The following is a 15645-nucleotide window of genomic DNA, read 5'->3' as shown; positions in this document are numbered from 1 at the left end:
AGCCCAGTGTTTCCCAACCTTGGCAACTTGAAGATATTTGGACTTCAACTCCCAGAATTCCCCAGCCAGCATTTGCTGGCTGGGGAATTCTGGGAGTTGAAGTCCAGATATCTTCAAGTTGCCAAGGTTGGGAAACACTGCAATAGCCAATCAACATGGTCCATGTGATTAAGGATGCAGGGATGCAATAAGAAAATATTATTAAAGAAAAGATCTTGGTTTTGATAACTACAAAACCTGTTCTTCTACACTATAAATGTCTGTGTGGATTGAAGTATGCTTTCCTCATTGTCATGTACTGAAAATGAAAACGAGGTACATGAGAATGAGGGAGGCATGTCACATATTTCAATCCATACATGTAGGAAAACAGAGTTTTGACTGCTCTATTTTTTCAAAGTATTGGATAATAATCATTCTGAAACCTGACTCTTTAAATGACTCAAACTCCATGATCCCCAGCTAGAATTATTGATCAGTTCTGTCACTGCAAGAAAATTAAATTCAGTAGTAAAAGTCTAATGCTTACCTGTTAAGTTTATTGTGCTGGAGACCTTGAATACTGAAGAGATGCTGCATAAAGTTTAACAGAATATACTAAGTACAAGTAAGTTGGTGAATGTAGCAATTTAAGTGATTACAAAGGATGATGTAAGAGATAAGCTGAACAAATTTTCTAAAAAAACCCTTAGGTTAAAATCTGTATCCAGTTAAAGTTTTCAGTTGGCTGACTCAGGGAAACAAAAGACAATCCAGAAAAACAGAAACTGCCACACAATTGTCTGAGGCGTCTCATTATCTATATTATGCTTTTTATGGGATTTGGACATGAAACACCTTGGGAAAGAACTCATGGATTGTGCCTCTTTATGAAATTTTAAAAGTAGGTTGGTAAAAAATTTGAAGACTCCTTTTAAATTCTAAGATCAATGAAAGATTAAATCCTGCAGTGCCATAGGAAAGATTTACAAGTCAAAGCAAAAAGAAGGAATATAAAATTGGACTATTTGACCAGCAATGGTATATTTATTTGATATTTCTGTAACTTCTAATGAATCTTTTGCTGAACTATGATGGAAAGAATGATGATGATGATGTATAGATTTTATTTATTTTTTCTGTTTAAAACTTTTATGAAGCTGCCCATCTTGTTTAATAATTAATTAAACAATATAAATAATAAAATAACATGATACATAAATAGATTAATGCTACAAGCAATAAAAGCCTGGCACCGATAAAAGTTAGATCAGTTAGGTTCTGGGCAAAGTTAGGTTCTTGGCAGAAGAATGTTTTCTGTTTTTAACTTTAAAAGAAGGTGAAAATTTAGTACATGTAATCTTCAACTTACAACCAGAATTGAGACTTACAACCAGAATTGGAACCAAATGTTCCATTGCTAAGCAAGGAGATTGATTAAGTGAATCAGCTAATTAAGTGAATGGCTTAGATCATTTAAGATAAGTATTCCAAGGTCCTTGTCTATGAGGTCATATCCATATTTGTGTTATGATTTTTGTTGCCAATGTGTAAGACAGAACATTTGTTGGTTGAGATTTGGAGTTGCCAATTGTTTGACCATTCTTACACATAGTCAAGGTTGCTTTGTAGGGCAGCAGCATTGTTGTTGGTGTTAAATAGTTTTACATCATCAGTGAAGAGGACACAGCTGTTTATAATATGATTGCAAAGATCATTTATATAAAGTAGAAAGAGTGTGAGTCTTAAAACACTGCCTTGGGGGACACCACTGTTAAACTGGTGCAGGATTTAATAGGGTACTCCCTACTTTGACTATTTGTTGCCTGTTTGACAGGAATGCAGCTATCTACTTGTGCAGGGATCCAGAAATGCCATAAAAGTTTAATTTTAACAGTAGTTTGTCATTGTGATGATGTTTGTTCATCATATTTGAAGAGGACCTTAACATCTAACAGGTTGTGGGCTGTCCATGATGTGTCCACTGGTGGCTGATAAGGCCTATATGGGCATGAAATGTTCTGCAGATTCTGATTGTAGCCTAGCTTTGGCAGGGCACTCAGAGGCGATCTGGTGGTAGCCTTGCCTAGATAGCCTTGCCTCCAGTAGGAATCTGGTAGTAGCCTTGCCTCAGGGACTATTCCCATTTGGTGGTAGCCTTGTATTTGGTGGGAATCTGGCAGTAGCCTCTGGAACTCAGCAGGACCCAGTGGCAGCCTTGTCTCAGCAGCCTTGCCTTCAGCAGGGAACCTGGTGGGGATCTGGTGGTAGTCTTGCCTCAGATTTGGCGGCGATCTTCAGCGGAGATGGCAATCTGGTGAGAGCACGAGCCTCCCCTTAGCTGGGGATACGACTTCACCTTCATCAGGGATATGGTGGGAGCCTCACCGTCTGTGATCCAGTGATCTGAGGGGATCCTCGCTTTCTTTCGGCCCAACTTATGTCACAGGGGTTTTGTGGGAAAAATAGGAGTATTGATTTGTTTGCCAGCATAAATTGCACATAAATTGTCTCAAGCCATTAATTCATCTCCTATAACACTGGGGAAAGGAGAAATTACCCAGGAGAAGAAATTAAAACATTAGCTAATTATAGGGCTTGAAAGGAGAGTTTTTAGTCCAACCCCTGCACAAGGGAGGAGTTATTCAATCTGATTCCTAATGATGCTCATGGCCCCTTAGCTAATACGAGTTATGTATGGTTTTGTTTGGGTTCTGTGATGAACTTTTTTATGATAAGGGTTTTTATCTATTTTTAATATTGGATTTGTATATTGTGTATTGTGTTGTCAGCCACCCCGAGTCTTCAGAGAGGGGCAGCATACAAATCTAATAAATTATTATTATTATTATTATTATTATTATTATTATTATTATTATTATTATTATATATGCTGTCAACATCTTAGGGGCAGCATATTTATAACTGAGAAGTTATAAAGTCAAGGAAGAGCTTAGCAAATTGTCAATTAGCACATTGTCATTTAAAAAAAATAGTGTACCTGATTAGACAGACCTGAAATCAAGACAGACCCAAAAGCACTGGAGCCTAAACAGATGGGTTCTTTTTATCTTCCTATAAATGTGCATAAATAACAGCACTGTTGCTAAAAGCCAACTTGTAAAATGTTTTTTACTTTGTGCTTTGTCTCACTGTGTTGACTATGCTTTCTTTTCATCTCTTTTGGAAGCTTTCAAAAGGATGTTTAGCTACTGTACTCTGCTAGTGGCTACAAAACTCCAAGACACCTGCCTCCTATAACACCTGTTTCATGATTACATCTTTATTGGCAACTCTGCTTTGTTGATGATGGGGAAAGACTCAAATAATAGAGAAACCAGGCAGTCCTAATCCCTGCAATATTGCAAAGAAGAGCTCAGAGCTAATCTGCTCTTCCATACACTTAAGTCAGCTGAAATCAAGGACCCTCAAATGACTGCATTTGCTTCCTGTTCAAGAATAGGAAAGATGAATATGAGAAAAATATAATTTATGAATGAGATCAGTTATGTGAATGGGAGAAAGAAAAAGATTTCACTGCATAGTAAGAAGAGACAGCACATAAGCCACCCTCTAAGCTATTTGTGGGTTTATTGACATTTCTTGCAATAGAAACAACTTGACAAGTATTTAAAAATCAACCATTCTAAGAGGTGATTGTTTCTTGCAGAGAGGCATAAATCCAAGAGACATACAAGGGAGTAGAAAATCTTGTATAAAACCATTTAATCATGTTAGCTGATATTCACTGGGGACATAAGGAGGCAACAGGTGTGCAAAGAACAGTAAATCTGAACCGCAATTCCACCTCCACACCCAGCAAGGTGTGGTAAATGAAAACAACGATAATCCACTACTGGCACCATTAGCATTTTATAGAGAATCACTTTTCAGAAATAATCCAGAGAAATATATTTTTAATTTAATCAAAATATATAATGACATTAACTCTTTTCACTTAAAATGATTATCTTGTTCTTCATTGGAAATAACACTGATGAAGTTACAATGTAAGATGGTCCGAGGTGGGCTACTAAGGTGGGACAGTGATGTGTGCTCACCCCCGTGGCTCTGAGTGCTAGCGGAGTTCAGCACAATTATGCTACTACACCTGGGCAGGTAGCAAAATCGCATGCAGACAAACAGGTGCGTCCATGGCACATCTGCGTGTCCATGGCTATTTCACTACCTGGGGGCGAACACCTTCCACCTTAGCAGCCCACCTCTGAAAATGGTCATCTCAAAATGACTTTTCTGGGAGATCACTAAGGATTACTTTTGAGAGGCCTCCTCCAAAGGGTAAGGGGGCCAATCTTTAGATGGTGTCATCTAGTCACTTGCTATCTCTTTCTAGCACAGACTTGGGCAAGGGGCGGCCCACGGGCCACATCCGGCCCACTCGTTGTCTGTGACCAGCCCGCGGAGGTCAGGGTCCGCTTCAGTGCGAGGATGAAAGAGCTCACGGCGTCTGCCAGGACTCCTCCGGTTCCTGCTTTCCTGATGAATCATGACAAAAGCAGGAACCAGAGGAGTCCCAGCAGATGCGGTGAGCTCTTTCATCCTCTCACTGGAGTGGACCCTGACCTCCTACCGAGAGTGGCCGAGCACAGAAACCACACAAACACTCCAGCGCAGTGACTGTTGTGCACCGTGTTGCAGTAAAGCAAACAATTAAGGGTCTGTAGAATGGGTCCGGGTGTTTAGGTCAGGCCAGAGTCTGGGTCTTTACAGTATTGGGTAGAACTGAGTTAATTATATTAGTCTGGCCCTCTAAATCCATCCCAATTTCTCATGCGGCCCCATGGCAAAATCAATTGCCCACCCCTGTTCTAGCAAGTTACTAGCCAATTGGGAATTCTTACTATGTGACCTGGGCTTCAAAAGCATTGGAGATCCAATAACTCTTATGTTTGCTATCTGATATCTTCTTCTTACAGAACCAGCAAGCTTTCTCTCTGGTGATGTTCAATTGCTTGCCTGCAACATTGCTGAAAGGAAGATTCAACAACACAAAGCAACAGTTCAGGAACTTATATTTCTCTGCTATCTTTACAGACATTCTCACAAACAGGTCTCACATGTATTATTATGATCCTTTTTCTTGTTAAGCAGGTTTTCATCTGCTGTTGGGTTTGTACTTCTGACAGAAGAGAAAAACCCATTTTTCTTTTTGACAACATGCATGCCTAAAACTCTAGACAGAGGATACATTCTACACTGTTGGTAGTGCTACATGGAGAAATAGCAATTTAGAGGCCTCACAATTTACATCAATGACCTACCTATGTGATCACATTAAAAATAGCTGTGTCCTCTTCACTGATGATGTAACATTATTTAACACCACTGACAATGCTGCTGCCCTACAAAATGACCAAGACTATGTGTCTGAATAGTGACATAATGGTCTCAACTAATAATTGCTCTGTCCTACACATTGACAAAAAAAAAATCAGAACACTGAATACAAGCTGGGTGGAAATGATCTCGTAAATGATGCTCACATTGTCAAGGACCTAGAAGTACTCATCTCAAACAATCTAAGCCCCACAACTCACTGTAACAGCATTTCCAAAAAGGCATAGAAACATAGAAGATTGAGGGCAGAAAAAGACCTCATGGTCCATCTAGTCTGCCCTTACACTATTTCCTGTATTTTATCTTAGGATGGATATATGTTTATTATGAGAATATGAGAATCAAACACAAACAGAAAAAAAATCAATATATAGAGTCAATATCAGTGGTATACAAATGTATGCAGTTCTAGGAAGCAGGGATAGACAACATTGAGAAATTAATGAAAAACTGCAAGGGATGCTAAATACCATTTTAATCAAGGGTACATGGTAATTAGAATGCAAAAGCTGGAGAAATGATGGAACTTAGAACAACTATAAGATCATCTATGTTTAATATAGCAAAAACATTCCTAGACAAATGTTAGATTAAGCCTTGTTTGAATTTGTTTCAGTAAAATAGTAAACACAGTAAAGCAGGCTAAAGCATTTTTCTTACAGATTATCAATGATTAAACTGTCCAATTTAATGAGAATAATGAAAGGAAAGAAACTTAAGCTGTAAAACTATTTTCCTATAGGAGATATGTGTGGGAAAAGTCAGATCTAACCTGAGACTTTTTCAAAGGTTCTGTGGAATAACAGAGATGAATTTTGCTAATATAGCAGCTAACCCTCTGAGTTTTGATTTATATGGATTTTTGTAAAATAAGCCATCAGGAAAAGTAATAAAGTAGAAGTTGGAGTAGAAAAAGTAATAAAAAGTAATAAAGTAGAAGTAGAAGTAGAAAACCTGAAATGTTTAACTTTGAAATTATGTAAAGGCTATGCATTGTTGGGTTTTTAATAAATTCAATTTAAAAAGGTGGATTCTAAGATTTCAAGAAACGGGCAAATGGCTGAGATATTGTTCCAAAGGTGAACCATGACCTGGATGACTGAGAATCTCCACCGACATCTGAGATATCGTTGTTTTTGTTTTGCCAAACTCCAATCCTGATATTAATTCTTGTATTTCTCCATCAATTCAAGCACATCAGGATAGAAACGTTGTGGAGTATCCAAACCCAAGAGTGGATCAAAATGTTGCCAGTCAGGAATATTCTTGTAAAAAACTAAATGACGGATTTGAGTAAGCAATGATTCCACATTATGAGTGGTTGTAGCAATATCTTTTCCTCCACTCCACACGGCTACTGGCACACTTACATCTTCCATTCTATAATATGGAGGTGTGGTCTGTGCATTGGAAGAAGAGAAAGAATGGAATGTAATTTGGGAATTATACCCACTGTGCACAGTAATTGCCTAGTCTAGTGGCTTTGTGGAATTTTGTCAGCTGGTCAATAATGTAGGCATTTGCCAGAATTACATGACAATCACAATAGGACTGTGACAAGTAGGTGACCTAGTGGCATCCAGAAAGGCGGAGACTGCTAAGAGAAGGTAACTGCTAGCTTTGCTTAATAACTATTAATACTAAGAGTTTCTGATACAGGGGGGGAGGAGCCAAGATGGAGGACAGGCATCACTGACTCTAAAGAGCTCCTCCAAAAGTAAACAGCTTCTCTTTTTTAACTCATTTATATTTTTAAATTTTAAACGTAATTTTAATTTATTTTAAACTTTTAACTCCATTTTTACATTTTAACAAAATATTTTATACTTTTAATTCATTTTTTTAAAAAAACTTTTTAAAATCCATACCGGGTGGAATGTGTCCACAGCAGTTCCTCTTGGCTTTATTATAATTTATTATAAATTATACCAAAAAAAAGAGGCCAAGAAGCAAGACCAGAGAAAATGAGAGCTGGACACTGGAGGTTTTCACAATTAACCAACATGGGAAAAAGCAAGAAGAGGCAACACACATACTCTGCATCACAAACTTCACCAAAGCCCTTGAAACAACAGAAGGTCGACAGCTATCTGAGAAGCAGGCAGCCACTCCCTGTGAGTAACCTAATACCTAAGAGAACAGGAGGCATTGGAGTGGGATGAACAAGCAGAGATAGAAAGCCAACATCTCATAGATCTTGCTTCTTCTGCAGAGGAGGAGGACCCCTCCTTCATCTCTGAACAGATTCCTGTCCTCCGCCCAGCTGCAGAGCTTTCGAAAGAAGGGGGTGAGAAGCCAAACTTGACAAATTTGAATAATGAGAGTATAATTGACTTCTTATCAAGACGAAGCCTGTTAACAGCACAAACCGTACGCTCTATCTTTGAGCTGCTGACCACGGTTAAAGCAAAGGTTGATTCGTTAAAAGAGGCCCTCGTGAAGTTTATTGAAAATCAACTTGATGAGCAGAGACTGCAGACCACGGAGGTGGCTAAGGGTGAGAAGAAGGTGCTTAGAGGTCACACAGACAAGGAAGGGAGGCATTCGAACCGCAACTATTATTTACAACCCAAGCAATTCAGCCTACAAATATCAAATAATAGTATAAACAGAGGACGCTGGGGAACAAAAAAAGCAATCATCCTATCCCTAAGTCAGTTACTCCGTTGTGAAAGGAAGCTGATTGATCTGGAGAAGGCTGAATGGCTCCCATTCAGTAGAGATTGCAAGCGAATTTTACTTACCTTTAGGCAGCCCACAATTTCTAGTATGCTGTTTAGAATGAGACCCTTTCTCCGTCATTTTTCAATCTTCCCAAAGCGTGTGTTCCACTCAGAGGAACTCAGACCACTCCTAAGCCAAACAAGCCCAGAGAGCACTGTCACTTTAAAGAATAAAAGAGTCAATTCAACCCCAGACAATCACAAGTGTATTTTATCAACTATGCCCTTGGGAGTTGTTGGTCCAGATACAGAGGACCCATTGGAGGGAAGCCTGACCAAAACATTTGGTACCTTGACAGATTTGGAGCAAATGGATATTATTCGAAGATTAGATGCCTTGAGAGAGACCCTAGTGGCAACACAAAATACAGTCAATCCACTAATTGACCTAGTGTCACCAACTACTCCAGGTAATTGCAACTGTCCTGAGAAAGATCCTGCTGGCATTAATGTCCTTTCCCTTGCTAGGATGAATTCAGGCATGCAGACCACATTAGATATTGCTGGCAGACAAGAGGAAGGCTCTGATTGCTTAATACCCTGGGCCTCAAAATCTGAGTCTGCCAGTGGGCTACAACAGGAATATGAGATGGACACCTGTAGCCTAGCTCACTTAAAAAGTGATGCCCCTTCCAATGACTCAGGCACATGTAAGCCTCTACTCAGCGTTTCTGGCCTCATTCACCAGCAAGAGAATGGTAAAGGAAGACCAAATTTTAATCAATGAGTCTTTTTAGATACTGAAGGAATGCTGGACCTTATCTTACCTGCAGATTGACTATATGAGCCATATCATTCAACTATGAACCCCAACACAATGCTAGTCACCCCTCTAGATAAAAAACAAGGAAGTTCTATTCAGATATTGTCATGGAATATATCCGGTTGGAAGAACAGAATGTCAGATGGAGACCTATTGGATTTCCTCTCCAAATTTGACATTATAGCAATCTAAGAGACATGGTTAACCACCAGTGATTAAGAAGCCCAGTTAACAGGCTTTAGATCCTGGTATACACCCGCACATAAATTTAAGTCAAAAGGGAGATGGGCTGGCAAGGGCACCAATTGGCTCTTTGAGAAGACCCCTACTACTTTCAAGCTATTCAATTCAAATACAAATCAACTGAAGTAGTGCTGCTAAACGCATATTTACCCCCATCTTCATCCCCATGTTTTTCCCCTGACATCTGGGTGCAATTAGAAAAGACAATTGTGGAGATAAATATAAAATATCACAAAGCCATTGTGATCCTATTGGGAGACTTTAACGCTAGGGTGGGTGCCTCCTTGCAAGACTATGTACACTTGGGCATTATCTCCAGGGACTCTAAAAGGAACGCGGCGGGCTCCAATCTGATCTCCTTGACATACACATGTAACCTTCACATACTAGGAGGCATAGCAGCTGCTTTATATATCCCTTCACCTTCCACGCTGGGAAGTCTAGCAGTGTCTTGGATTATATATGTGTCTCAATGGAATTGAATTGATTGTATTTGAATTGAATAGCTTCTTTTCAGATATCCAAATCTATACAAGGGAAGATAGTGATCATCAACCAATTGCAGTTAATTTTTATGTCAAATCTGATTTAAGACCACCCACAGCACATGACAAGAAACTACTTTCTAACCTTCAACTGAGGCAAGCCAGGAGGGTCAATTGGTGCAAGGTGGATACAAAGGCAATTTTTAGTTTTATGAACTCTGAGAGGGCCCAATCCTGGGTGAAAATGGTTGCTAACACCCACTGAAGACCCAAACAAAATCCTTATTGGATATTCTAACTTGTGTAGCACACTAAGAAACTTTTTTATACAGAACTTGCCAGTCAGGAATCGACAGTCCGTTAGATCACATTGGTACGATCTTGAGTGTTCTCGTTCAAAAAAGTCACTAAGAACAGTCATGCGTTTGGTCCAAAGAAATCCTACACCAAGTAAACATGCAAAGATGTTAAAGCTCAGACGCAACTACAAGAAACTAATAGCTAATAAGAAAGCTCAATATACAGCCGCAATCTGGTCTAAGCTTGAAAAGTCAGCAAAAGGGCCCAACCCAGCTATATTTTGGAATCTTGCATCTGGCTTGTTGAACGAGCGCAGGCTCCTACTTGATATTCCCATCCCAGCCTCAATTTGGGAGGATTTCTATACCACCTTATTTGCTACCCCTGAGCAAGATAACTCAGGAAAGATGATGACTCAGCCCCAGATCCTTGATAATCTTCCTACCTGGCAACCGGTTACAGTGACAGAAATTAAACGGATTATACAGTCACTGAAACCCAGTAAGGCACCAGGTGAAGACTTCCTGCCTCCTGAACTTTTTAAGAACACAGTGACTGGTGGGCTCCACTATTGGCAAGCCTGTTTACGTACATAGACAAGATCGGCCACATTCCAGCAGGATGGGAACTTTCCATTGTAGTTCCCATACATAAAAAAGGAGACAAGGAAGATCCAAAAAACTATAGACCCATAAGCCTGATCAATATAACAGCTAAGATGCATGCAAAACATCTCTTGAGGAAAATAGAGGACTGGGTAATTGAGAAAAATATAATTGGGGAAGAACAGACCGGGTTCAGACACGAACATTCTACAATAGATAACTGCTTTGTGTTACATCATCTTATTACCAAATATACAACTGATGGCAAACATTTGTTTACTTCTTTCATAGACCTTAGCGCAGTATTTGACTCTATAAACAGAGATATCTTATGGAAGAAGCTGGCCAAGTTAAACATGGAACCCAGATTACTATTTCTGATAAAGGCCCTCTACACAAACACATGTCTGAAAGTCCGTACTGGAGTCAGTGGCTCTCTTACTCAGAGCATCCCCACCTACAAAGGAGTCAGACAAGAATGCATCTTGGCCCCAATGTTATTTAACCTTTATGTCAATGACATTCCAGGATTTCTCCATTTCACAGACCTTCACATGCCAAAGATCCTCAATAGACATATTAACATCCTTCTATACGCTGACGACATGGTTCTGATGGCACATTCTCAAGTGGGCTTGAGAAGACTGATGAGGAAATTTAGTGATTATTGTGCTCTTAACTACTTGAACATTAATAAGCACAAATCCAAAGTGGTGGTTTTTGGGAAAAGGCGAGTTAAATATAACTGGTATTTAGATGGGGAGCCTATACAACAAATAGACAGATTCACCTACTTAGGGGTGGTTTTTACAGATACAGGGCCCTGGGCCAATCATTTTAAACAAAGTTCTACGAAGGCCACAGCAAGCTCTAAAACGTTAATTAAACTACTTAGTTATAATCACCCAAGCTCCCTGCTCCCAATTCTAAAGGTCTATAAAGCAAAAACCACACCTGTGCTAACATATGGTGCGGAATTGTGGGGCCTGTTAAAGGCTGCACCACTAGAACAAAACCAAGCATGCTTTCTAAGAACCATCTTGGGGACCGATAGAAATACATCCGCAGCAGCAGTAAGAGCTGAAACTGGCATCCACTCCATCTACAGTTTAACAGTTATTAAAGTCTTCAACTATTGGTGGAGGATTCTCCCAATGGAACCTGACAGACTCCCAAAAATGTGCTTAGAAGAACAGATGGGCACACCCAAACCCACTACATGGGTCAACCAACTTTTTCAAACCACCCAATTTTTCGGTTTCTCAATGCTTTCAGCTGGACATCAGGCCAAGGCAATATTTAAACAAAGAGTCTTAGATGTTAATGCACAAACTGATATTGAGACACTTTGTAAGTGCAGGTCACTGAAATGGTTAGCCAAGAACAAAACAGCCTTTCAACTAGAAAAATATCTGACAATGGGTCTGACCCAATACCATAGAATAGCATTCACTAGAGCAAGATTTGAGCAGTTAGATTCTATGGTGAAATATGGACGATTCCACCAAGTACCATATTTTGAGAGAACATGCATTTGCGGTGCACCAGAAATAGAAGACATTGCACATGTGCTACTCAATTGTAAATAATACTCCTCAGTAAGACCTCAGTATTTACAGCCCCTACTTGACAAAATCATACACTGGGACTGTAATAAACAATTATCATATTTTCTTCAGGGTACAAATATATATGTAGTTTCTAGAACCACTAAGTTTATAGTCAGGGCTGTTCAGATGAGAATACGTTTTATAGAACATATTGGGGTGGCATGCAAACGAGATGAACTCATTTAAGAATATTTTATATCAGTATCTTAGATTTGTTTAATATAATCCTTTGCACGAGTTATATTCTCATGTTTTACTACTCAATTTTAGCATATTGTACTGCATTTTAACTTATTATTTATTCAAATTCCCTCTATTTTAGCCAATTTTATTGTATTTTAACCAGTCACAGTTTTATGACGACCAATGTGGTCCTTTTCCTTGCTTTGATATGGTCGATTGACTAATCAAATAAAGTTGATATTGATATTAGTTAAGAAGGGAGCGGGTCACCCTAAAGAGAGCTGCCAGGCAGGATTCCGCTGATGCAATCAAGGCAGCATGATACGCGCATCTTGCCGCCTTGAGCGCCACTTTGTAAGTCTTAATATGAGCTCTTACAAGTGTTCGATCGGATTCAGACTTACTCTTCCTCCATCGCTTCTCTAGACGTCTCTTCTGGCGTTTCAACTCCCGGAGCTCCTCGTTGAACCATGGAGCTCTACAGGGTCTAGTGCCGTGGAGAGGTCGCAACGGAGCAATTCAGTCTAGGGCATCCGCTGCAGCCTTGTTCCAGGCCTCAGCCAGAGACTCTGACGAACTGTGGACGAGTGTGTCTGGAATAACCCCAAGCGCCTTCTGAAAACCTTCTGGATCCATCAGGCACCTGGGGCGGAACAACTTAATCGGTTCCGCCTCCCTGTGGGGGAGGATTGGAGCCAGGAAGTCAAGCCGCAGTAGAAAATGGTCCAACCATGACAAAGGCAACACTTCTAAGCCCCTTAGTCTCAGACCATTACTCAGCTGCTCAGAGAGGAATACCATGTCGGGTGCGTGCCCCCCCTCGTGAGTCAGACCCTGTACTACTTGGGTCAGGTCCATGGCTGCCATGGTGGCCATGAACTCCTGTGCCAGTCCAGAGGTTTCACCGAGCAAAGGCAGGTTGAAGTCCCCCAAGACAATAAGTCTGGGGAACCCCACCGCCAGCCCAGCTACCTCCTCGAGTAGCACAGGCAGGGCTTGTGCCACGCAGCTGGGAGGCAGGTATGTGAGAAACAAGCCCACCTGAACCCCTAAGTCCAACTTCACCAGGAGGGACTCGCAGCCTGCAATCTCTGGAGCAACGAGTCTACGCAGGCAAAGGCTCTCCCTGGCTATAATAGCCACTCCCCCCCCCCTGCCCTGGGTTCGAGAATGATGCCATATCTGAAACCCGGCTGCGCAAATTTCAGAGAGAGGAACTCCTCCCTCCGGGCCCAGCCAGGTTTCAGTTACACATGCCAGGTTGGCCTCCTCATCCCGGAAGTCCCGGATGAGGAGAGCTTTATTTACCACCAACCTGGCATTGAGTAGCAGCAGCTTGAGCTCAGGGCCAGAATTACACTTGTCACCAGTATTCTGGGTTGAGCTCACGGAGCCGGAACGAGGGATCGTTATTAAGCAGTGATCCCTCCTTCCCCTGGAACGGCTCGCTCCGTGGTTCCCACCATATCTGCCTCTCCCCAGCAACACCGGTATATCCTGACCCTCTGCCATCCCAGAGATAGGTGCCCCCCCTGCCTCTCCAGTGCCAGGTAGGCCAAATATATTATTTACATCGCTCCCACTCATCCCATCCATACCAATCATTCACTTCATACATACTATACCCACCCCAATTATCCATCATTTTTTTAAAAAACCAATAATTTAGTTAAAAATGAATCAATTAATGCTAAAGATTAAAACACTAATAAAAATAAATAAAGATAATATATATATATATATATACAAAATATAGGTAATAGTGCAGTAATTCAATTCATTAAATAAATCCAGTCAGCAGCAAGTAACAAAAGTGCCAAGTTCTTAGAGTCGAAGGTTATTCAGAGTTCAGGGTCATTCAATATCCCTCCCCCCTCAGGAAAGAGAGGGGGGATGTCCTGCTCGTCTAGCTGCATCACATGTCCATCCTTCTCAAAGTTGACATTTCCAATTCGCCATGTTCCCAGCAATATCCAAAGCAATATCCAAAGCCTCCATGCAGCATCTGTATGGTCCATTTATGTTCATAGTATTTTTCTCCTCGGCCTCCTCGTTTTCCTGTAGACCTCTATCTCCTCTCTCTCCTCATCCCGCAGCTCCCCACCTGGCTGGCCCTCTGACACCAAACAGCCCCACCATTCGGTGTTCTGGCTGTCCAGGTCAGTCCAGCATGTATGGTGGGTCTGGCTGTCCCAGCTCGGTTGTCTCGGCGATTTTCAGCCTCCCAATGCCGCAGCTCAACAGGAGTGCTTTAAAATCTCTCGTAAGTATTGTAGAACTGGAGGAAATCCAGGGGCTGCATTTCAATTCATACTGTAGCCTTGAAGCTACAAGCTTAATGTATCAGTTCTCATCTTTCCATTAATCAGTATTTGTTCACCCTCAGATATTGACTAAGGGGAAGATTTTCAAGGTTGGCAGGCAACCTAGGGGAGCTGGGCAGAATCTGGTGACCACGAATCTGCGTATCACTCCAGATCTCATCCCTTCCTTTCGGTTTCTGGCTTACTACTGTTGTGGTTAGCTCTGGCCCTGCTCCTGCCCCAAGGACTGTGGATGTGGGGGAGACATCCACATGCTGCAGGCCTGTTTTGCCCCCAGTGGAATCTGCTGATGAAGGCTCCTCTGACCAAGAAGACATGAGTGACAGGGAGGTGGAGAGTGGGGCAGACAGCTCAGAAGGAGATCAATTATCTAGCTCCTCCTTGGATTCAGAACAAGAGTTAATGATACAGCCACGCATGCGGAGAGCGATGCATAGGCAACAACAACTGAGAGATTATTATCAAAGAAAATGAGGCCACCTGTGGTTGGGTGGGGCTGTGGTAATTAGTGAGGCTGCTATAAAGAGCAGCCTGTGGGTTTGGCCATTGTGGAGGATTATCTGATCGTTGTGTTTCATGACTGCTTTACTGACTTTGACCTTTTGTGTGCTGATTTTTCCCCACTTTGAAACTAAACCACAGCAAAGTGTGTTTCACTTTGTGAAAGAAGGACTGTGAATTGCCTCACAGCTGCAAGCTACGTATCACAGAACTGATAAGGGATTTGTACAAATTTCCAGTTTGTTTGGAGACCAGTCCTCTTTGCTATACAAAAAGAGTGTTTAGTTTAAGTGAATTTTCATTATAAAGAACATTGTTTTGAATTTTCAAACGTGTGTGTGTCTGAAATTTGTACCTGTGAATTTTTGGAAGGAGTGTACCAGAGAGCCCAACAGAAAAACTACCAAGTGGAAAACAATGAAATTGTGGCTGACTCTGTCTGGGTGGATGTGAAGGATACCTGCATGGGAACGGTAAGTCCCAGTAGCTTTCTTAACAGTCATGGGAAACACTTTATTATAGCTGCATCAGAAGTGCATGAATCAGATGTGCTTATTTTAAAGCATTTTCA

The 15645-nt window shown here is 41.1% G+C and overlaps 1 protein-coding gene across 6 annotated transcripts in view; it reads right to left on the bottom strand.

The window, feature by feature from the left end:
• The window catches only part of LOC139168381 (putative lysosomal acid lipase/cholesteryl ester hydrolase), a 37452-nt gene extending 29242 nt beyond the window's left edge, over positions 1–8210 (bottom strand). Inside the window, exons 1-2 of one of the 6 annotated variants that reach the window (XM_070753960.1) lie at positions 7468–7695; positions 530–573 (exon numbers count right to left, since the gene is read on the bottom strand). In XM_070753960.1, the coding sequence (XP_070610061.1) occupies positions 530–573; positions 7468–7571 (148 nt within the window). In that variant the 5' untranslated portion in view covers positions 7572–7695. Of the gene's footprint in view, positions 1–529; positions 574–7205; positions 7696–8081 lie in introns of those variants that run through there. The other 5 variants (XM_070753958.1, XM_070753956.1, XM_070753959.1 and 2 more) reach the window with 5 other exon arrangements.
• Positions 8211–15645: the final 7435 nt, after the last annotated feature.

Source organism: Erythrolamprus reginae, chromosome 5, assembly GCF_031021105.1.
Source record: "Erythrolamprus reginae isolate rEryReg1 chromosome 5, rEryReg1.hap1, whole genome shotgun sequence".
Lineage (NCBI taxonomy): Eukaryota > Metazoa > Chordata > Lepidosauria > Squamata > Dipsadidae > Erythrolamprus > Erythrolamprus reginae.
This window is presented reverse-complemented; position numbering and strand designations above follow the sequence as displayed.